At 51.0% G+C, this 20,765-nt stretch overlaps 8 protein-coding genes across 8 annotated transcripts; 3 read left to right on the top strand and 5 right to left on the bottom strand.

The window, feature by feature from the left end:
• Positions 1 to 51: 51 nt before the first annotated feature.
• Positions 52 to 636, top strand: VE01_10208 (uncharacterized protein; the record flags this gene model as incomplete). Its single annotated transcript, XM_018279613.1, has 2 exons — positions 52 to 381; positions 436 to 636. 2 exons carry the CDS (start codon positions 52 to 54, stop codon positions 634 to 636), a joined length of 531 nt encoding a protein of 176 aa, XP_018125461.1.
• Positions 637 to 878: 242 nt separating this feature from the next.
• Positions 879 to 2,458, bottom strand: VE01_10207 (uncharacterized protein). The gene is made up of 3 exons (XM_018279612.2): positions 1,814 to 2,458; positions 1,411 to 1,760; positions 879 to 1,346 (listed from the first exon to the last, which is right to left on the bottom strand). The coding sequence occupies exons 1-3, from the start codon at positions 1,929 to 1,931 to the stop codon at positions 984 to 986; spliced, it is 831 nt and encodes a 276-aa protein (XP_018125477.1). The 5' UTR covers positions 1,932 to 2,458; the 3' UTR covers positions 879 to 983.
• A 478-nt stretch (positions 2,459 to 2,936) lies between these two features.
• Positions 2,937 to 7,322, bottom strand: VE01_10206 (uncharacterized protein). Its single transcript, XM_018279611.2, has 2 exons — positions 6,126 to 7,322; positions 2,937 to 6,069 (listed from the first exon to the last, which is right to left on the bottom strand). Exons 1-2 carry the CDS (start codon positions 7,177 to 7,179, stop codon positions 3,062 to 3,064), a joined length of 4,062 nt encoding a protein of 1,353 aa, XP_018125496.1. The 5' UTR covers positions 7,180 to 7,322; the 3' UTR covers positions 2,937 to 3,061.
• Positions 7,323 to 8,616: 1,294 nt separating this feature from the next.
• VE01_10205 (uncharacterized protein) lies at positions 8,617 to 10,713 on the bottom strand. Its single transcript, XM_018279610.2, has 5 exons — positions 10,001 to 10,713; positions 9,589 to 9,927; positions 9,183 to 9,534; positions 8,827 to 9,131; positions 8,617 to 8,764 (listed from the first exon to the last, which is right to left on the bottom strand). The coding sequence occupies exons 1-5, from the start codon at positions 10,377 to 10,379 to the stop codon at positions 8,673 to 8,675; spliced, it is 1,467 nt and encodes a 488-aa protein (XP_018125479.2). The 5' UTR covers positions 10,380 to 10,713; the 3' UTR covers positions 8,617 to 8,672.
• A 916-nt stretch (positions 10,714 to 11,629) lies between these two features.
• On the top strand, positions 11,630 to 14,018 carry VE01_10204 (uncharacterized protein). Its single transcript, XM_018279609.2, has 3 exons — positions 11,630 to 12,175; positions 12,230 to 12,843; positions 12,896 to 14,018. Exons 1-3 carry the CDS (start codon positions 11,925 to 11,927, stop codon positions 13,828 to 13,830), a joined length of 1,800 nt encoding a protein of 599 aa, XP_018125478.1. The 5' UTR covers positions 11,630 to 11,924; the 3' UTR covers positions 13,831 to 14,018.
• A 625-nt stretch (positions 14,019 to 14,643) lies between these two features.
• Positions 14,644 to 15,561, bottom strand: VE01_10203 (uncharacterized protein; the record flags this gene model as incomplete). Its single annotated transcript, XM_018279608.1, has 1 exon — positions 14,644 to 15,561. The coding sequence occupies one exon, from the start codon at positions 15,559 to 15,561 to the stop codon at positions 14,644 to 14,646; it is 918 nt and encodes a 305-aa protein (XP_018125481.1).
• A 660-nt stretch (positions 15,562 to 16,221) lies between these two features.
• VE01_10202 (uncharacterized protein) lies at positions 16,222 to 18,871 on the top strand. Its single transcript, XM_018279607.2, has 2 exons — positions 16,222 to 16,424; positions 16,473 to 18,871. The coding sequence occupies exons 1-2, from the start codon at positions 16,314 to 16,316 to the stop codon at positions 17,400 to 17,402; spliced, it is 1,041 nt and encodes a 346-aa protein (XP_018125480.1). The 5' UTR covers positions 16,222 to 16,313; the 3' UTR covers positions 17,403 to 18,871.
• VE01_10201 (uncharacterized protein) lies at positions 17,584 to 18,575 on the bottom strand (the record flags this gene model as incomplete). Its single annotated transcript, XM_018279606.2, has 2 exons — positions 17,584 to 17,778; positions 17,879 to 18,575. 2 exons carry the CDS (start codon positions 18,573 to 18,575, stop codon positions 17,768 to 17,770), a joined length of 708 nt encoding a protein of 235 aa, XP_018125482.1. The 3' UTR covers positions 17,584 to 17,767.
• Positions 18,872 to 20,765: the final 1,894 nt, after the last annotated feature.

Below are 20,765 nucleotides of genomic sequence, written 5' to 3'. Positions count from 1 at the left end.
ATATCTTCAAAAAGGCCGCTCACTTAATATATTTCCGCCTGCATATTCGTCATGAGTAGCAGTAAAAACATCAGCAAAGTTGCCGAAAAAAGTATCGCGGCGTCACCTATGGACGGTATGAAAGACCTCGGGCCACCTTCGTTAACGACCCGCAAATCCATGGAGGCAGAAGAGTCCAACTATTCATATCCGCCGTTACGAAAACGTGCCTTTTCCAAAGAATTTCACTTCTTCTACGGCACCTTGATGGATCCCCAAACTTTAGCCAAGGTTTTGAAACTCAACAACTTACCTCGCCTCATTCCAGCCAAGATTAGTGGATATCACTGCAAGCTCTGGGGCGAATGTCCAGCTCTTGTAGGCGGCGAGCCAGATGAGCCAGTGTACGGCATGGCATACGAAGTCCAATCGCCTGAAGAAAATTAACTACTACAGGCCTACGAGACAGATCGTTACGTGCAGATAGGTTGTATTGTCGAGTTTGAGGATGGGACGGAGGTTGTTGGAAACACGTTTAAATGGCGTGGGGACAAGACGGAGTTGAAGGAGGGGCTGTTCAATCTTAAGGATTGGAAAATAAATATGCTGGAACGGGAGATGGATAGTGCGAGGCATCACTGGTCGCAAGATCTATAAGAGTATGGCCCCTTTTGGGTGGTTCACACGCCCTTTCTCGGATACTGGGCTAGAGAAGATGTATTTCTTAAATAAATGCTTTGCAATAACACCGAGGCATGACAGATAGTGGTGTGCTATTTGAAGATACGATCACTTGCTAGTTGGATGAAGGAGTGTATGGTGCATTATATGCCTACTCTGGGTTTCGCTGGGAGCATCATGTTTAAATTCACAAAGAATAGCACTATATCTAAGTATCGGTGTTTTATAGATCACAATAGTTTTGCCAACATATACTTGCGCCCAGCGCGTGCTAATAATTCTAGATTACAGCCATGTTTGCAAAAACAAAACAAAAAAACCTCTCAAATATCCCACTCCTCATCAAATTCTTCGTCATCCTCTTCAACTTCAGCAGTCACCCTACGGAACTTCGCCGAGTTTACAAGTTGAGTACCAGTTGCTGCAGCGGCAGTGGCAGTAACTGCCACCGTGGCGGCAGAAGCATCACCAGAACCACCAACAGCGGCACCCGCAGCATTAGCAGCAGTGCCAACAGCAGCAGCAGCGTCTGTGGCATTGCCTGCTGCACCAGCCATCTGCACCGGAACACAACCCCCAAATGGACCTGCTCGAGCCGGATTTTGGCAACGGACCATACACACATTCTCCTGCCCAGCAACTGTTCCGGTGCAAGTCTGAGTAGCTGCGACATTCGCAACAAGTGGCTAGTCGTACACCATTAGCACACCACACTGTCTACTTAGCACCCAAGGGACATCAAACACTCACGAAATCAGTCTCTGCGCCATTCCGGTCATTTCCCCTTCTCCCCGGAACATTGGTGGTGACCTGCATATTGACCCAGTTGGTGCCGGTGCCCGTGGCATCAATCATGCACGTGTATGGCCCAGCGCCGTCGCCGTTGACCTGATGAAGGGTCATGGATACCTGACCGCCCGGACTGATCTGAGGGAGCTGGTCTCCGGAGAGCTGCATCACAGCAGCAGTACCGGCCTCGGCGTCGTTGTCGCCGCCAGCAAGAGTCTCGCCACAGGCATTAGCGGCATTGCCTCTGAAGCGCGTGGTATCCTGCTGAAAGGGGTTGCGTCGAGTGCCGTCGCGGGGGGTGGCAGGGTCAACTAGTGGCGTTAGTTAACAAGAGAATATTCCAGGGTTGGCTGTGTGGTCTTACTGCCAATAGCAGAGCCAGTGCCACCTTGGTCACCGGTTGCTGAGACAATTGCACCGTGGCCTGCCACGAGGTCGGAGACTGCGAGAAGGGCAACTGCGAGGAGAGAGTAGGAATGCATCTTGAACCAGCAAGGATATTAATGTAGAATAAGTTGATTAAAGGTGAATGGTCGAGAAAGACGATGAGTATTAAATGGAATCTGAGGCTTGCTGATGTAGAAAATATAAGTCTCTAGACGATGATGAGAGAGTCTTATATACATATCCTGATCGAAGCCAAGATACACTCCGTGGGTTTGAGCGGACAACGCCTGCGAAGCGGATGTCATAGAAATCAGAGCCAAGAGTGGCCAGAAAAGCCGGTAAAACATCATGATACCATAGGAGACTGTTGCCAAGGCCATGTTCTACCATATTTCTGCTTCCCGAGCTGTGCGTTTTGCACTTTCGTAGAAAACCGAAACTATCACCCGTCAGATTCGGCCGTGACAGCCGATCATGAGAACGAGGCAGTGCAGAAGATCCATCGCCGATAGGTCCACCTCCCACATCAAACAAACCGTAGCTCCCATCCGGTAACAATTGCGAACATCATGAAACGACGTCTGTGATATCTACCATTCCGCTCGCCGTTTTTGGAAACCCCCAACCCTAACCCCAACCCCAACCCCTGAAACGAGCGCCACAAACAGTCAAAGCGGCCGCACACCCATCGGCAGATCCCTAAAGCTTGGACCCCACCAAGCCCCAAACGCCACCGTTTCCACGCCCAAAAGCCACCAACTTGACATGCCGTGCCCACGAGTTGAACCCTTGCGGAGCGCGATTGGGCCGGCAATTTGTCTATCCGTAGGCTGCCAAGAACGCGCACGGTGTGCGAGAGCTGTCACATTTGGCGCGGGGGCTTATTGGCGTGGTTCCGGCTCGAAGCTATTTGTTTGAGGGATGTGATATCTGGGTGGAAGAGTTGCAGTAGTTACTCCAACGGACTGCCTATAATGGTGATTGTGGTCAGTACGGAGTATATTTTGGTTTCACATTGTGGCAGGGACGGACTTGGATGCACGTGACGTCCATCATCCTCGATGTCGATGATCAATATGCACAACTCTCAAAAATTATATGTGACTTTTGTATATGCCAAACCTCTATCTATCCTTTAATATAATTTCCGCGATATTTACCATTACTCCCCCCAAACTCCAGTAATAAAACCCATATTCCTCTGATCCCGCCTCCATTTACCTCGTTACAGTCCCAGAGTCTGGTGCGCAACCATCTCCCTGTACGCCGCACTCCTCCCCACTAACTCCTCATGCCGTCCCCCCTCCACTACCACTCCTCCATCAATAACAAAAATGCAATCCGCCCCCCTAACAGTCCTCATCCGATGCGCTACCGCCACCACCGTAACTGCTCTTGTTGCGCCCTCCAGTGCAGCCTGCAAACCCGCTTCGCTCTCAGCATCTAACGCACTCGTGCTCTCATCTAACAGTAACAACCTTGGCTTTCTTACCAACGCCCTGGCAATAGCAAGTCGCTGCATCTGTCCTCCGGAAAACTGGTTTCCGCGCGGCCCGCACGGCGTCTCGTAGCCGAGCGGCAATGCCATAATGGTATCGTGGATATGCGCGAGGCGGCAGGCGGCTTCAATGTCCGCCATGCTAGGGATAGTACCCGGACGAGCTCCAATTTCTAGGTTGAAGCGTAACGTTCCCTCGAAGAGAGCACTGTGCTGGGGTACAAGCGCAATGGCGTCGCGGAAGGAGTGAGGTGCGCGCGCGATATCGCGCGCGTCGATGGTGACGCTGCCCATCGAGGGGTAGTAGAAGCGCTCGAGGAGGGAGATGATGGTTGATTTGCCGGCGCCGGAGGGGCCAACAAGGGCAACAAAGCTGTTGGCTGGGATGGAGAGGGTGAGGCCTTGGAGGACAGGGATGGACGGCCGCGAGGGGTAGTTGAAATGTACATTCTTGAAGTGGATGGCAGCACCGCGGGGGGCGTTCAGGTAATTGGAGCCGACCTTCTCGTCGTCTACATCCGCTCCGGCTTCTGCGTCCGAGTCATCACTGCCACCAATATTCTTCGGGTTCTTGTGGAAATTCGACTGCCCGCTGTCGCTGGGTTTAGACTGAAGAAGCGCAAGCACTCGTCCAGCTGACACCGTGGCCTTCGATACATCCGGCGCAAGGGATAGAAGCTGGCCGCAAGACTGCGCGGAGAAAAGTAGAGCGGGAAGTGTGGTGAAGAATTGCGTTGGAGAATATAGACCTGCGACAATCTGGCGTGAACCCCACCAATAGGCGAGAGCGTAGACCAGGTTACCAATACTGTAAGCCATGGCTAGCCAAAAATTTCCATGTGCAATAGCCTTTAGTGTGGCCTTATATGGCCCACGTAGCGAGCGCTCATAAACATGCAATGTCTCGTCTTCAAGAGAGTACGAGGCAATGGTTGTCATCGAACCGACCGCCTCCGTTGCGAGGCCAACCGAAGACGCAAACGCCTTCTGATGACGAGAATGGAACGATGCCGCGATGCGGAGGCGTAGATAACCTGATGCTAGTAGGATGGGAATCATCGACAGCAGGACAACGGCGATCTTCCAGGCCACGATGTGCGCGAGAACAATACCCGCAATCATGTTGATTAAAATCGCTAGGATGACACCGAGAATTGTGCCCGTCAGCCCCGCCATCGCATTCGCATCGCTACTAATATATGCAAGAAGTTTGGCTGGTGTGCGTTCCTCTTCCTCGTGCCACTGGATGTCCTGGCGGAAGAGGAAGCGCAGACAAAGGATACGCACGCGGGTAAGCATCTTCTCGGCCACGCGTCCGAAGGAGGCGGTGGAGATCATGTTTGCACAGAACTCAATGAGCGCGAGGACAAAGAACATTAGACCGAAGAAGGCGCCCTTGGAGCTGATGCTAGAAGGCTCTTTGCAGGCCGACAGCTCGCCTACAGTTTTTCCGAAGATAACCGCCTCGGCGCTGTAGGAGCCTCCGACAATGATGGCGGCGCTAACTCCAAGGAGTATGAAGCCGATGTATGGGCGCCCCATTATTAGGACACCTGCAAGGTTAGAGATATGTGGTCTCCCTAGCTTCGATTCCTCGGGTTTCTCTGAGGTATCATCAAGGGGTAGCTCAACCAGCGTGTCTTTCGATAATCCATATGCATTTGGCTTGTCTGCAGATGCAATATCAAACGACATATTCCGTGACGAAACCGCATCATCCGCCACCGTTCCAGCATTCTGTAACCTCACCATAGTCGCAAATGGTCCATCCCCACCAAGCAACTCCGCGTGAGGCCCTTGCTCGATGATCCGCCCGTCGCGCATAACAACAATGTTATCCGCCTTCTTAATAGTCGACAGCCGATGTGCAATCGTAATCGTAGTCCGGCTCGAGTCCGTCACCCTCTCCAGCGCCTCTTGCACAATCCGCTCACTAATAGAATCAAGCGACGCTGTCGCCTCGTCCAGGATCAAAATTGAAGGCTGTCTAATCAGCGCGCGTGCAAGGACAACGCGCTGCTTCTGCCCACCTGATAGCTGACTACCGGTCGAGCCAACTGATGTCGCGAAACCATACTGGAAATTCTCAATAAAGCGCAGTGCATTGGCGTCCTCGGCGGCGGCTACTGCAAGATTGTAAATCTGTCGCGTCTCCGGTGAGCTGTCGCTCAAAACCTCCTCGACTGTTTTACCTCTCCGTACTCGTGTGACAAAGTCGACCAGGCTGTCGTCGACGAGCGCGTCCTGTAGTTGGGCATGTCCCGCGCTGGGGGAGTTGATAAGGCCGTGCGCGATGTTCTCTAGGACAGACCTATCGAATAGCGATGAATTCTGAGCAACGGTTCCAATGTGACGCCTGATGCTACGTACGTTGACGTCGCGGAGGTTATGGCCGTCGATCAAGACTTCGCCAGAGATAGGGTCGTAGAGCCTCCCGATCAGCGCAGCCAAAGTTGACTTACCGCTCCCTGATAGTCCCACAATTCCCGTATGTTTATTTGCCGGTATAACCAAAGACAAATCATGGATGACAGGCACATCCGCACGAGACGGATAGGCAAAACCGACATTTCTCAGTTCAATCTCGCCCGCAACCGCTGGGAGCACGAGCCCCTCATCCGATGTCCCATCAATCCTTGACGGGCGATCAATAGTCTCAACTACCTTCCCATACGAAACCGCCGCCGTCGCAAACAGCTGTAAAAACGGCGCCACTTGACTGATAATAAAAGATGCTATCACGTGTTAGTCCGGCCCCAAACCAAACCCCCACACAAAAAAGGGAACTCACCATCAACCAAGATGAAAATAACGGTATAAACCGCCCCCACGCTCGTTCCGCTCGTCTTACTCGCTACCGCATTGGCAATCTGCTTCGACCCTTGCCAAAACGCCAGCGCATTCGCCGAGTACGCAATAAAATACAGCAACCCCAGCTGGATGGAACTGACGATCGACTTCTTGATGCCCTGAACCTGCGCCTTGCTCAGATGCTCGGCAAACATGCGCTCGAGGCGTGAGTTAGCGCCAAACGCATGCACGATGGTCATATTGCTCAGTCCAGCGCTAGCGACCCCGGTTGCGGCTGCGACGTGGTCCGTTCCCGCGCTCGCATACTTCTTGACCCAGTGGCCGCCGCCGAGGGCCATGAGGAGGAAGGCGGGGACGATGGACATGAGCATGCCTGCGAGTGCTGGGGCTTTGATGAAGGCCACGACATATGCGGCAAGGAAGTAGGAGAAGGATGAGATGCAGATGCCGACCTTCTCGCAAGTTCCCGTCTGAATTGCCTGCAAGTCAGCATCGAGACGTGAGGCCACCTCACCAGAGGCGAGAGTGTCGAAGAAAGCTAGTTCCTGGCGCAGGATGGCGGCGAGGTACTGTTTGCGTAGACGCCGGACGATGCGCTCCGAGAGGATACTCCAGCACGAGGTGTGTGCGTAAATGAGGACAAAGTTGGCGATTGTGACGTAGACGACGAGGAGGACCTTATGCTGAATGGCTGCCGTGAGGCCGAAGCTCGCAGTATCGTCGGCTGCGCATTGAGTGCTATCCAGATTATCGACGAGCTCACCGAAAAGGATTCCGAGCAGGGGGAACGGCACGCCAGCTCCTAGGGCAGCGGCAGTGCCGAGGCCTAGTAGCACCCAGTCAAAGGGTTCCGCCCCTGAACGGAAGAGGAGGTCCCAGTACGACGGGCCCTTTTTAGCCGCCACAACATCCTTCTTCTCCTGCCGCCTGAACATCGGCATCCGCAGCGTGCGCGAGAAAACTCCGCTGCTCTTCATCCCCGTCTCGAGCCCGATTGCCGCCGCCGCCGGCGTAGATACTTCAACAGCAGCCATTGTTCAACTGCAGTCTCAATATCCCCGTACGAGGTATGCAGGAGGAGACGATGGATGAAGAAAACGCCATGGGAGAAGGGGCGTCGAGAGAGAATAGAGTGTGCGTGTGGTGGAGACGCTCACACTAAACAACGCGCCATCTGATAATACCCCCCTCCTCCCCGCTCCTCCCCGACGAACCCCGTCCCGACTGCCGCTGGGTATCCGTATTCGGCTTGGAAGCGTCATCGGGACCCTCTCTCTCTCGTGGGTCCATCCCCAGCTCCTTGGTGCTGTATGGTTCGTAGGTGAAAGTGGAGGTTCACATGTGCTGCGCGTGCAGCCGAGCCCAAAATGAGCCAACAGCAACACAAGGACTGACCGTCACATTCTGACCGACTGACCGGCATTGGTCTCCTTTTCCAGCTCTAGGCACTTCATAAGCATGCAGGCTGGCGCGAAGCTCCGCACCTTGCATCAACTTGCGAAGATACCCGTCGTCTAGGCGTAGGTACGCCTTCCCCTTCTGCAAGCCACCCCCCATATCACCCTCGGCGAAAACATATTTTCTTCTCCGCTCATTAGAGGGAAGGATCTGATAAGCCGGACCTCTTCATCTCCCCCACTTAGCCTACAGTAGCCGGTGAACATGATCTTGGAGAAAGGAGGATACACGGCAGTGAGTGGTTGGGCGTGGATCGCGATGGTGGGTTCGGCTCTGGGTTTTTGTTGTCCAGTGGAACGTTGGAGTCGGTATTTGGTGTGGTGGGGCAGAGTTTCATCCCCCATCTGATTAGATTACGTCTCCACCCCTTTTGTCTGTTGAGGACTCAGCGGCGCTGCTTTAAGGGATGGGGAACCTAGATGCTATGCTGGTAGGTTGGGCTTTTGTGGTATTTACGAGATTTGTTTTCATACGAATTCGGCGATATTTTGTCGAGTGCAAACGAGTTGCTAGAACTCTGGAAAATTGATGCTGTGGTTGCGGTAGATGTAAGGGAAAGCACTCTAGGAAGGTGGGAGGTTGATCGACCACAAAAAGCGGGGCATATCCTCTTCCCTGTTGATCTGATAATTCTCTGGTTTTCACTTGGCACCGGTAAGAGCGACAGATCGGAGCCGACCATGCAGCCAGTATAAGCACATAATAAAAACAAATAAACAATGGCCATACTTCGTATTTTATTTTATTGAAATTGTAGGTAGAAAATAATTGATGTGATATGGAAATTCGATCTACTTATTGGTACTGTTTTCTATGCCAATTTGATGTGACGCATATATTTATAATATTAGAGTATCTTAAAACAAATTCCCTCCCATACAAAATACCAAACAAATCTCTAATGACCACTCTAAACTCCTTAACCTCCCGACGTTGAACCAACCAAGTCTCAACCTCACCTCTCTGTATCACCAGAGCCTTTAACCCCCCCCCCCCCTTCCCCCCAATAAACAGTTCTATGTAGCAGACTAAACATCTCCAACTCGACCCAAACTCCAGCCACCACCTCTCAGGTAGCCTCCGTACTCGACTCCTTCCCCTCCACCTCCTTCTCTTTTGGCATTTCAAACGCCTCCCCCAATTTCAAATACTTCCAAACAACTAAAAAACCAACTCATTAGCACTATCATCTAACAAGCATCCACTACCTCGAAAGAACTCACCCGTCAACCCCAGATCCTCGCCAAACGACGCCTTCAGCTGCTCCTCCCCCGCCGCAACATTGTCCGCATAGAACGTAGCGGCCTTCTTCCCGACCGCAAGTGCAATCATGGGCTCCACGGAAGGCGCGTCGACGAGCTTCGTGTCGGTGTCACCCTCGGCCTGCAGCATCAGCTGGTGCATGTTGGCGATGGCGATCTGGGCAAAGTACATAGCGGCTCCACAGCGCTTAATGCCTGACCAAGCCATGATGTCGCCGGCCGCGAAGTGGTATTCGGCGTTTGGGACAGTTGAAGGGAATCGGAGTCTGCAGGTCTGTTAGCGCATTCTTGCTTAGTGGAGTAGTGAGAGCGCGTACTGAGGGGTGACGGCGATGAAGCCTTCGTGGTCGAGGGCCGCGGCTGGGGCATACGTGGAGGTTGGGACGGGGCGAGAGATGGCCCAGATGACCTTCCCGGCACGCAGGGTCTTACCGCTCTTGAGGCGAACGGTGAAGCCTGTGTCAGTTGGGCTATCTGGGTTGGAGCTGACAACGCGCTCGCCGAGGATGGTCTCGACGCCTTGCTCGTGTAAGAGCCCTAGAGCAACGTCTTTGAATTTATCGGGTAGCGGTTCCCCGCTTAAGACGTGATCATGAGAGTGGATTAGTTTGACCGATTTGTCCGGGAAGCATAGTTTCAGCTCAGCAGACATCTCAACCCCAACGGCTCCTGTGATAATAGTGAGCTGAGTGAATTAAATTAGACGGGAATTGGGCAACAAACCGCCTCCAACGATCACGATGCTCTCTGATACAGAACGTATGTCGCTGATGTGTGACTTGCACTCCTCAAGATACTTTTCCCTGAAAATGGACTGTGGAACGGAAGGATGCTCTCTGCGGAGACCAGAGCAGCAGATGGCATAGTCGTATTCGACAATCGAGGTATGGCCAGTAGAGTAAGTTATCGTCGCCGTCTTCGACGAGCAATTGAGGTTTGTCACGCTGCCCTGAACAACGCGGATTGAAGGGTGTTGAATAGCCTTTACATCAGCGTACTTCCTCCATGCCTTCTCGGCGTATTCATCATCCGCCAACGCGAGCGGCGATCCGATAGTGTGATCTGTTTGCAGTGGTATAAGAATAGGTCGCATGCAAGATGATCAGATAAGATACGAGACTAGAGCGAGACTTACAAAACCCATCCCTCTCATCTATCATCGTGATCTGCACCGACGATCGCAGCGGCTTGCCCGTGACCGGCGGCAACGGGACAGATGTCGGACGGTGCTCTCCTCCATTTGCCAGTTCCAAGAGATGAATGACAGCGCTCAGCCCGGCATATGCACCGCCAATGACTAGGACTCTGTTCTGCGGCTTCTCAGCGATATTCTCCGGCACGATCTGGACCATCTCGGCCGGCGTCGACTCCTCCTTGCTAAATAGGAAACCCATGGTAGACTGGCTTTGGGTGGGATGGTGTGAGGTGATGTGGAAGAAAAAGAGCAGGAAAGAAGCAAGACAGATAATGAGGGTAGGATGGTTCAACCGGAGTGGAAGTTGTACAGGTGCCATGAAATCTGGCTATGAGCTGGCATCTTAAAGCAAGCCACGGCCTCTCTGGCTCATGCATACTAACGTACATCGGCACCACAGAACTTCGAGGAGTACTCCGCACCGTACTCGGCACGGTATAACTGAACCACGTTGGAACATGGTATCTGGCCCATGTCTGGCGGGTCTGGCGGGCCTGACTGACTGCGCCCATCTGATAAGATCAATCATTGGCGGCCATCTGCGGTCATTGGTGGTTAATTGCTGGGAGTGGATCTAGTGACTGCCGCTCTAAGGAAGGGAAGGAACGAACAAGAAGCAGGGCAGCCCATCGCACCTGCCAAGAACCATCCGTTGTCGGAGTGTCGGCATAATAGTAATGCGGATACAGTATTTGAGATAAAGAGGGAAGGCGCGACTGGTTAGCCAAGACGGTAAAAGTGGCAGGAACGACGGGAACAGAGGGAACCGTGTGATATTCGCAATAGCGGCGACAGCGACTCATGCACTTTGTACTCAGTATGTGCTTGCGTACAGGGCAGATTAGTATGAGGGAACATCAAATATGCCCTGTCATGTTGGTGCTGTCCTATGGTCTTACCCCGTCGTGTTCCGAGATCGCCCCATGTTTCACCACTTTTATCTAATCAGATTGCGCGGTCTACTAGGATCAGACGCCAAGGGTGGGCTAATGATGATGATGGCGGAGATTGGCGTTGTTGGGAGTAAGAAGTCCTTGTCTCGGGGATACTAAAACAATAGTATAGCAGAGTTCTTCCCTGCTCCTTGGCAAATAGTAATAACAAAAGTCTTGGCAGGAAGATGGACGTCGCGTTAGAGTTATCAGATCCGTCGATAGCTGATGAGTGGCTTTTGGTGAGTTTTGACGGTTTTGGTGGGTGACACCAGCATGGATGCCGCATTATCAGATGGGAGGGTCCATGTACCCTCTTGGATAGCCAGCGTCCATGGGTGACTACCATTGGACAAGTATCCATCGGTATCCATCAATCCTTCGGAGCGCATGGATATTTGGGCTTCCTAGGTATATCTCGAATCCATAATGATGGTCGCTGGAGATTAATGGCTAGCCGTGGCCTTTGCCAGTAGGCACAGCTACCCGTATGATGGCTTGTTCGGAGCATCAAACACGACCCGGCGAGTTCGACGGTAATCCGCGAATCCCAGATGATCAGTCGCGAACGCACATGGTAAACAATCCACGCGATCCATATGTCTTTCTTTCGGGCGTGGCTAGTCTTCTCATCCCATACCATCTTATATCCGATCCTTAACCTCTCACTGCTGCGCTTCTTCGGGCGGACCCCTACTAAAGTAAATAGACTGTTGACCATTACTTTCGACATATAGTTCGAGTATAGGCCCACCATCACCTCACGCCACCATTATGCCCGACTACTCCATCGTACGGGCCTTTCCCGGACGCATGGGAGCTATCTGTCGCCTGTCATACTGCAATATATTTTTAAACCGTTGATCCCCCATGCTTCCGGATCAAAACACAATCTGGCGACTCTCCATTTCCTGTGAATAACGCACCCAAAGATGAGATTGGATATTTTATCTCGCTTTATCGATGGAAGGGACATCGAGGCAACAGCACCCTTGCCGGATGCGGTCGATTGCGAGGCTGCCTCTCCTTCGGAGAAGACAGAGAAGGCTCTTACTCCTACGCAAGAAGGCGAGCCGAGTTCTGACGATGAGGTGCCATCCGAGATCGCTGCTGAGGGTGTTAAAAAAGTCGAGGCCGTTGTACTTGTCTGGACGAAGAAGGACTTATATGCAGCCTATTTCTGGTAAGCAACTCGACGTCTGCTATGACGGAATTGTATGCTAATGTGTGCTCGCAGTATATTCCTCGTGTTTTTCGTGAACTCACTGCAGCTGCAGATAACTAGCAATCTATTGCCTTATGTCATGTCCGACTTCTCCTCGCACTCCTTAATTCCTGTCACGGGAATCGTGTCCCAAATTCTCGGCGGCGTCCTCAAGCTTCCCATCGCTCAGCTTATCAACATCTGGGGCCGCCCGCAAGGCCTCATTATCATGACTACTCTCTGCACCATAGGCCTAATCTTGATGGCCGTTTGTAATAACGTCGAAACTTACGCTGCTGCGCAGTGTTTCTACTGGGTTGGCTACAATGGCATAGGCTTCGTCCTTGACGTCTTCATTGCCGATACCTCCAACCTCCGCAACAGAGCACTCGCCTTCGCATTCGCCAGTACCCCCTATATAGTTACCACGTGGGCCGGTCCAAAGGCCGCTGAATCGTTCTACGAAAATAGCAGCTGGAGGTGGGCGTTCGGGTGTTTCTCGATTGCCACCCCTATCGTCGTCCTTCCACTCCTCTATATCCTCTTCTCCAACCAGAGAAAGGCAGCCAGGCTCGGCCTTATTCAGAAGAGGGACAGCGGCCGCACTTTGAGAGAGTCAATATGGTACTATTTTATCGAATTCGATGGTACGTATTTCCTTTCACTCATTTCATGATTATCAGGCTTTAACTCTTACAGTCGTTGGCATCCTCCTCATCTCCGCCGGCTTTGCCCTCTTCCTCCTCCCATTCTCCCTCGCCGGCTCCCAAACAGACAAATGGGCCGCCGCGTCCACAATCACAATGCTCGTCCTTGGCGTGGCTCTCCTCGTCGCCTTTGGCTTATACGAGAAATACCTCTCCCCTCGCTCCTTCATCCCATTCCACCTCGTCACCGACCGCACCGTCATCGGTGCCTGCGGACTCTCCGCTATATCCTTTGCTTCGTTTTACCTCTGGGATAACTACTATATCTCCTACCTGCAGGTCGTGCACAGGCTGAGCATCACCACCGCCGGCTACGTCTTTAATATATTCTCTATCGGTTGCTCTTTCTGGGCCGTCGTTGTCGCCGCCGCCATCCACTACACGGGACGTATCAAACCCCTTGCGCTCTATTTTGGCGCGCCCCTCAACCTTCTCGGTGTCGGGCTCATGATCCACTTCCGCCAGCCGGCCCATAACATCGGATACGTTGTCATGTGCCAGATCTTCATTGCCTTCGCCGGTGGTACTCTTGTCATTTGCGAGCAGATGGCCGCCATGGCTGCCGTAAATCAAACGGACGTTGCGGCTATCTTAGCCGTGCTCGGGCTATCCGCAGCAGTCGGTGGTGCCATCGGGTCATCGATGGCTGGTGCAATATGGACGAACACGCTACCCGACGCGCTGACCGCGGCGCTTCCGGAGGCCGAGAAGGGACGCGCAGGGGAGATCTATGGAAGCTTGAGGGAGCAGCTGGAGTTCGAGTGGGGGAGAGAGGCAAGAATGGCGGTCGTGCAGGCCTATGGTGTTGCACAGAAGCGGATGACGATTGCGTCGACCTCAGTGGTCGTGCTGATGTTTGTGTGTATTATTGTGTGGAAAGATTATAGGGTTAAGGATATGAAGAAATTAAAGGGGATGTTGTTTTAAGTGTTGGCGAGGTAGGTTCCTGAGAGTAGGTTATTTGCGATTGCGAAGAGGGCGTCGATGGTGGCTGGGTAAAAATTGGGCTGGAGTTCATTTGGCATGATGGGTCCACAATAGTAATATTTTGAATAAATTTGGATATTTGGGGAAGCCGTAGCATTCTATTATTAAGTATTTTTTCGATTTGTGCATATACGTTAGAAATGAACATTACAATATACGACGTCTCACTCTCTTTCCTTGGTCAAATTTTGTTGGATTTCCTTCTTCGCCATCGCCTACATGTCATGTGAGTTTGCTAACAGATAAATTAAACGTAGCTGTTACTGGACGGAGGGTGGGGGACATGTGAAAGTATGGTGACACGGAGGTTCATATCAGTGAGAATATCCTTCCGGTGGCAGATTAGATCTCGGCGAGAAGAATGCAGCAACAGCAACAGGAGAAAGCTGACAGTAGGATATCGGTAGGGAGAAGATGGAGTGGTGGTGAACAAAAATGATGACGATAGACAACACCACTGGAAAAGCTGTATAGAATCAATACATAATTGTTGCAGATATCCATAAATTCAGTAGCTTTCAGCTGGTCCATAAACCAATTCTCGCAGCCCCCTTTTGCCGTGAAGTGGTGTGGCTTCAGCGAAACCCAGCCACTTTTAAGTGGATGGGCGTAGCCCGTTATTTTCGCTTTATCCATGTTTGATGGATATATTAACATCAGGTATTGGGAGTATAAATTTCAGGCCGACGAATATGTTCTCAACGCCAGCAATTTCATTCCGAACTCAATACGCCTCAAAGCCTCCACCTGCTACTAAGATGGAAGACCTAGCTCATGCTGACTATCATCCCTCAACCAAGTTCCAAAGTCCTGCAGCTCCGGATACTCCTCCCTTAACTCGTTGATATCAACTGCGTACCCCTCTTCCTGTAACCACTTAAACATCAAGCCCATCTCTGGTATCGCAAACTTGATTAAACTCGCCACAAATGCCCATGTCCGCGGCATCTCATATCCTATTGTCTCTCTAAACACCCTTTGAGCCTTCTCAAAATTCAGCTCATCCCCCGCTAGCCCAACCGCGCGTCCCACATACTCCTCCGGATTCACCAGCGCCAGGGCACCAAAATGCCCAATATCCCTTGCTGACACGAGCTGCAACGGCTTCTCACCGATCTGCGCCCAAATGGCTGCGAATGCTTTTCCTGTCATGTTTGGCATCATGTTATCCATGAAGGCCACAGGCCGGAGGATGGTCCAGGTCATCTGCGACTCCGCGCATTTCTCCTTTAGGTATTTCTCGACATTGTGCTTACTTCTAAAATTTGGGATATCCGTGGGATTCGTTTCGCTGAGCTCTACACCACCACGGTCCACGCTTCTGAAGACGAAGTGCTTGACTTCATGGGTAAGGCAGGCGTCGATGAGGGCAGTGGCTTGCTTTTCTTCGTCGCCAAGATCGCTGGGGCAGGTCATGCAGAAGACGGCATCGATAGGCACGGCTTTGTCTAAAGCGGAGAGGGGGAAGAAGAGGTTGCCAACGACGATTGTCACGCCGTCAGTAGAGGCAAGAGAGACGGCCTTTTCGGAAGTGGCGTTGGGCGTGAGACATAAGATCTCAAATTTTTGGTCCGATGGGAGCTTGGAACGGTACTCAACCAAGGAATTCACAACGGCACCGCCTTGTTTGCCAATCTCGTCAGTGATAAGGAATCGGCGTATTGGAGCCATCTCTGTTGGCCTAGGCTGTATGTAGACGTAAGAACACCGTCGTGAGCTTGTTCAAGGTGCGTGGAGGATACGGGAGGCAGGAGAAAGAGGATTATTAGCTATCGGCAAGACATTGGTACATTAACAAATCCATGTACTAAGATTTTGAAGCCAAAAAAAAGAAATCTTCTTAACAAACCCGGATTCGTGCTCCTCGTCGGAAGTCGTCATTGTCATGCCAGTGCTGATGGATGACGTTCCCGGTGGAGTTAGTAACAGGATATCTCTAGAGTACTCAGATATAGGACACAACAACTAAGAACAAGCAACACAAATATAATAAAACAAAGAACATATTATAATGAATAAGGAAAAATATCGACCGTAAAAAGTGTTGCAAAGTAAACAGCATGAATTCCAGTAGATATCATTGGTAGTAAATCGAGTCCAAGGACTAATCACGTAGCCGCACTTAACTTTTTGGAGATTATGACTATCGATTATGCCATATAATATACCCTCGGGCTAATTAGATCTTAGAAACGTGACTTACTTTATTGATATTTATTGGGTTCAAAGTTGAAGATAACTCCATGTTTGTTGTATGTACAAACAGCACAGGGGGATACATATCGGCCGGAATAATATTCCCCCGAGTATCCCAAACTCCAGCAAAGCTGAAGCAACTCCGTTGGACAACGTCAAAAATCTTGGGCATCTAGTTATTCTGAACTCGCAACTGGAGTTATTGCCGTTTAGTTCTTGTTTTTGAAATGGCAAGCTCAGAAATTAAATTTCTCCAATGGATAGTCGACACGCGGAAACTCTGGGTTGTTCCCGGATCCCTAGGCGCGAAGGAACAGATGCAGGCATTTGAGCGAGTGGTAAGTATACCCCAAACATCACCTCATATTGTACTGATCAAGTTGTAGGCAGCCGATGCTCTGGCGATTTTGCCGCCCCAGGAAAAGAAAGGGGTTTTGAAGTACTGGTTCGTTCGGGATGCCAAGATGAGTCTAGCGTCGCATTTGCTGAAGCATCTGGTTATCCATGAGCTAGGAAGCGTCCCATGGGCTCTATCTACTGTCTCCAGGGATGAAAATGGAAAACCGTGCTTCTATCCCAGTAATGGCGTAGGAAAGGCACTGGAGTTCAACGTTTCCCACCAAGCAGGCCTAGTCCCCTTGATCGCCTGCGCTAACCCTGAAGTCGAGGTTGGAATCGATGTCGTCTGTGTTAACGAGCGCTCGGATAATGCTACCATTCGCAAGGATGGCCTTTTTACATGGATTGACATGCATTCCGATGTCTTCTCTCCGCACGAAGTTCACTACATGAAGTACAACGCCGAGAATCTATCTCTACCACTGCAAATCGACGTGGGAGGGAAAGCACTGGATGGTATCGCGAACTGCCAGCGGCGCGATGAGTCAGTTTCCTGGACCACCAATTCTGGCGCTCTTCAGAAATTAGATGCCGATATCATCATCGACGCGAAGCTGCGACGCTTCTTCGCTTTCTGGTGCCTCAGGGAAGCGTATATTAAAATGACCGGAGAGGCCCTCTTAGCCCCATGGCTACGAGACCTAGAGTTTCGAAAATTCACAGTCCCTACAGCAAATAAAGAAGCCCCCCACGATGACTCTGACCTTCTCCTCGGCGATACAACGAAGGAGTTTGAGATTTACTTCAAGGGCGAACACGTCGAGAATGTCACGATGGAGCTCCGGGCATTGGGTCGCAACTATATGGTCGGTACAGCAGTAAGGAATAAAGATAGAGGAGTCACACTGCGAAAGTTTCCAGGTTTTATCAACCTAACTCTTGAAGATATTGTTGCGCGGACTGGCACATTCAACTAGCTGAATCTAGGCAACGGGTTAACCATACCTTTCCCGTGAGACAGTCTTTATTGAGCAACCATCTGATATGCTATTATTGTTCAAACCAAAGCCAGAGAATAAAGATAGGGATGTCACAAGCTTTGCGGTCAAAGCAGTCACATTTAGCTGAAAAATAGTTTGCAGACAAGATATTTGATCTGACAGTATACGAGCTACCAACTACCAACATCCACTCACTCGTCACTATTGGCCAATACTTCCCATCCAACAGTCCACCAATTCATCAAACTTGATCCACACCAAAGTCCGCAGGTCAAATTTCCAGGAACGAGCAGCTTTAGAATCGACGAAAGTGCTTGCCTCGTCTCGAAGATTGTTTAAATCTACTTTGTGCCTGCTCATAGTTAGCGCATGCACACATAATCTCCAATATCAACAATGGAGCGCGACGCTATACCGCTCCATGTGCTTGTAGCTACAGGAAGGGTACTCACAAGCCTGCCACTGGATGCCAACAACATAGGTGATGTGGCCATCAATAGAGTCATCTGTGAGGAGACCGGTCGCGCCAGAAACACTGCTAGTCAAGCGGACCTGGGAGTTGATGTTAAGTGGGAGAGCTTGTCCGCAAGGAGACCAGATGGTAGAGGTGAATGGGACACTATCAGAGACGGAGTAATCAGTTGAGATGGGGCCATCAAAGACGGTAGAACTGGACACCTGCGCAGCCTGGCCAGAGAAGTAATAGGTGGCCTTCTGTGTGCCCTGCACGCCCTTGTCAAGAGCGGCGTAACCACGGAACTGCGTTGTGAAGATGCTGTACTGGAAGCCAGACGGGTACTGGAGGTCCAAGTTCAGCTGGCAGTTCTTGCGATTCTCGGTGGCGGCAACAGTGGGGCCGATGGATGCAACGTAAGAGTCGAAAATGAGGGTGAACCTTGAAGGCGGGTAAGCATCAACTACTACAATGGCGCCTTTGGACACCCACGTCTGTCTATCATCTGAGATGAAGGATCCCACAGAGCCTTGTGGGCATCCAGTTCCACCGTAGGAAATACTGTTGATGTAAACCTGGGATGGGTTAGGACGGACGGAGCTGCTCGTGCCAGTGGCAACAGGAACGCCAAGAGCAGGGTTTGGGACGGCGGCGACGGCGGCGACGCAGGCCAAGAGGGATACGATGGAAAGCATATTGATTGATGGGAGTGATCTGTGTTGGAAATAATAATGATAATGGATCTGGATAGTGAAAGAAGTGTTTGTGTTTGAGCGGATGATAAGGGGCCCGGGGGGTTTGAGATCCTTATATAGATTTTGGTTTGAAGGGTTGCCCACTTCAGCGCAGTAATATCACGGAGCCCAATAGCCGTAATCAATATCACGGAGTATGACCCTCTGATCGATAGCACCAATGATCGCCGTCGTGCAATCTATCACGGTAGCTTGCGGTAGGAAACTGCTCCTTGTTCACGACGTGGATCCACGCATGGAGGGGGAGCTTTGAGCTCCCCGCAGCTATAGCCCCCCGCGGCATGCGTACATAATTCTCCCGCCGTTACTTTCGGGTCGTATTCTCCTGCAGCCCATATCATAGGACGGGATGTTATGACTATTGCAATATAATAGACATATGCCAGGAGTGGCCGTATGACCAAACGCTGACCATTGGCTTCTGTCCGTCGGCGCATGATAAGATAGAATGGGATGATTCTCAGCGGATTGGCAATATCCCCGCCATTTACAGCCACATATTGCAGGTATTTGTGATTGCTAGAGCGGCCTAGAGCACTATGATGAGCTGTTTTGAAAAGAAAGCAAACATAGTACAAGGTATTAGCTTAGGAGGTAGCACGAACCCGGGCCACCGGCCTTGTCGGCCAAATGCGGGGTGTATGCGAGTAACTCTGGGAAGGCTTGTGACCGATAATGCAAAGACAGAAATTGAATGAGAGGGGAAGTGCATCCTTCGTATATTAGCTGAGTATAAGCCACATTCAGGGCAAATCGCGAAGACCCGGTCGTATCATATGCGAACACCCAGTATCTCCGATCGCAGCTGGGTGTAAGGGTATGCTTGTACGACATGCATTCAGCCCCGCACCGAGGTAACCGCGCTCGTGTTTATGTTGTAGAATTCAAAGGAAGGAATAGACATGTGTTTAATCATTGTAGGAAATAGAAGACGGCATGACTTCTAGTATGGTAATATCATCGTGGAAGCATCGCCGCCACATGGCGCCTTGTTCGATTGATTCAATTGTAACTAGAGAAATGTAGCTTGACTTGCCGTTCGCCAGTTCTTACGGTTCTTGTTGAGGCTTAACCGATAATAGGAGCCTCAAATAAATTCTCGGCACCCTTTGTTGGCTGTTAGGACGATCATGTCGATCAGTTAAATTACCGAGAACCATGGTTGAAGCTGTCACTAAAAGGTTTCAAACCCCTATCACGATGAAGGTATTCGGGTCTATCTGGAAGAAACGTCTGTGTTCCTTGATCCATAATCACCATGAACCTGCGACCGCCATTGTATAGGTCCCCTGTCAATAACTGCCGTCGCTAGTGGGATGCGCGAAAGCTCAACGACAGGCTGTTGAGAGTTCAGAGTATTGTCCCCTCTGTGCTACCGTCATTCTGGTACCTGAGAGAGGTCAACATCCATGCATCCAAATTAAGCTATAAGGCTGCAATCCCTCCATTGGATGGAATTGAAGCTGAGATGCTATGCCACACTCAAGGCGCTATATTGATGGTACCTGCTACGGTTTTGCCTGAACTTCTGACGCATAGTAAAAACCCCAGTGGACCACCAGCCTATCAATATTGATTCCATCCGATATGACAGTATACCGAAGCGGAGAGGGGTTGGTATGCAGAGTGACTGGATCCGGCCGGCTTTGTGCAAGATGGATAAACGCATGGGAGCCGGCGATGGTAACATAACTCGAGTAACCATGAAGATATCGCGTGCGTTTTAGGCCGATGGATTCCAAATTATACCCTCAGCTTCGTATGATGACACAAGCAACCGCTATCATGCCAGTTTCGCGGCCAGGAGTTCCATTTGTAAAATTGTAGGCAAGCTGGTGGCTAATGTGCAATGTAATAAGACGGGAAAGACAGCCAGGGTTCCGTTTCGTGTCAGTTTATCAGCGTATCGGTATTGATATAGAGCAGGGACCAAAAAGTCATGGGACTTCTGAATGCGAAGGTATTCTTCTGAGGAATATATCACCTCTAAAGTGCAGAGTGCCGCTGTATTTAGCAAGAAGGCCTGGGCAAAGCAGACGTGACGTCCGGTTTAGATTGCTCGCTAGCGGATTGCGGGGGCTGAGAAGAGCCCAGGCGTTTTCCCGTTTCGTATTGGTTGCGTTCTCCCAA

The sequence above is a fragment of the Pseudogymnoascus verrucosus genome (genome assembly GCF_001662655.1).
Source record: "Pseudogymnoascus verrucosus strain UAMH 10579 unplaced genomic scaffold scaffold_76, whole genome shotgun sequence".
Lineage (NCBI taxonomy): Eukaryota > Fungi > Ascomycota > Leotiomycetes > Thelebolales > Thelebolaceae > Pseudogymnoascus > Pseudogymnoascus verrucosus.
This window is presented reverse-complemented; position numbering and strand designations above follow the sequence as displayed.

Coding starts and splice junctions, on each gene's coding strand:
- VE01_10207 (XM_018279612.2), bottom strand. CDS start 1,931: ATGCATTCCTACTCTCTCCTCGCAGTTGCCCTTCTCGCAGTCTCCGAC. Junction 1,761..1,813: donor CACTGGCTCTGCTATTGGCA/GTAAGACCACAC, acceptor TAACGCCACTAG/TTGACCCTGCCACCCCCCGC. Junction 1,347..1,410: donor ATGGCGCAGAGACTGATTTC/GTGAGTGTTTGA, acceptor GTGTACGACTAG/CCACTTGTTGCGAATGTCGC.
- VE01_10206 (XM_018279611.2), bottom strand. CDS start 7,179: ATGGCTGCTGTTGAAGTATCTACGCCGGCGGCGGCGGCAATCGGGCTC. Junction 6,070..6,125: donor TATTTTCATCTTGGTTGATG/GTGAGTTCCCTT, acceptor AACACGTGATAG/CATCTTTTATTATCAGTCAA.
- VE01_10204 (XM_018279609.2), top strand. CDS start 11,925: ATGAGATTGGATATTTTATCTCGCTTTATCGATGGAAGGGACATCGAG. Junction 12,176..12,229: donor TTATATGCAGCCTATTTCTG/GTAAGCAACTCG, acceptor GTGTGCTCGCAG/TATATTCCTCGTGTTTTTCG. Junction 12,844..12,895: donor CTATTTTATCGAATTCGATG/GTACGTATTTCC, acceptor TAACTCTTACAG/TCGTTGGCATCCTCCTCATC.
- VE01_10202 (XM_018279607.2), top strand. CDS start 16,314: ATGGCAAGCTCAGAAATTAAATTTCTCCAATGGATAGTCGACACGCGG. Junction 16,425..16,472: donor TGCAGGCATTTGAGCGAGTG/GTAAGTATACCC, acceptor ATCAAGTTGTAG/GCAGCCGATGCTCTGGCGAT.
- VE01_10205 (XM_018279610.2), bottom strand. CDS start 10,379: ATGGCACCTGTACAACTTCCACTCCGGTTGAACCATCCTACCCTCATT. Junction 9,132..9,182: donor TTCATCGCCGTCACCCCTCA/GTACGCGCTCTC, acceptor ACAGACCTGCAG/ACTCCGATTCCCTTCAACTG. Junction 8,765..8,826: donor CGAGGATCTGGGGTTGACGG/GTGAGTTCTTTC, acceptor TTGGTTTTTTAG/TTGTTTGGAAGTATTTGAAA.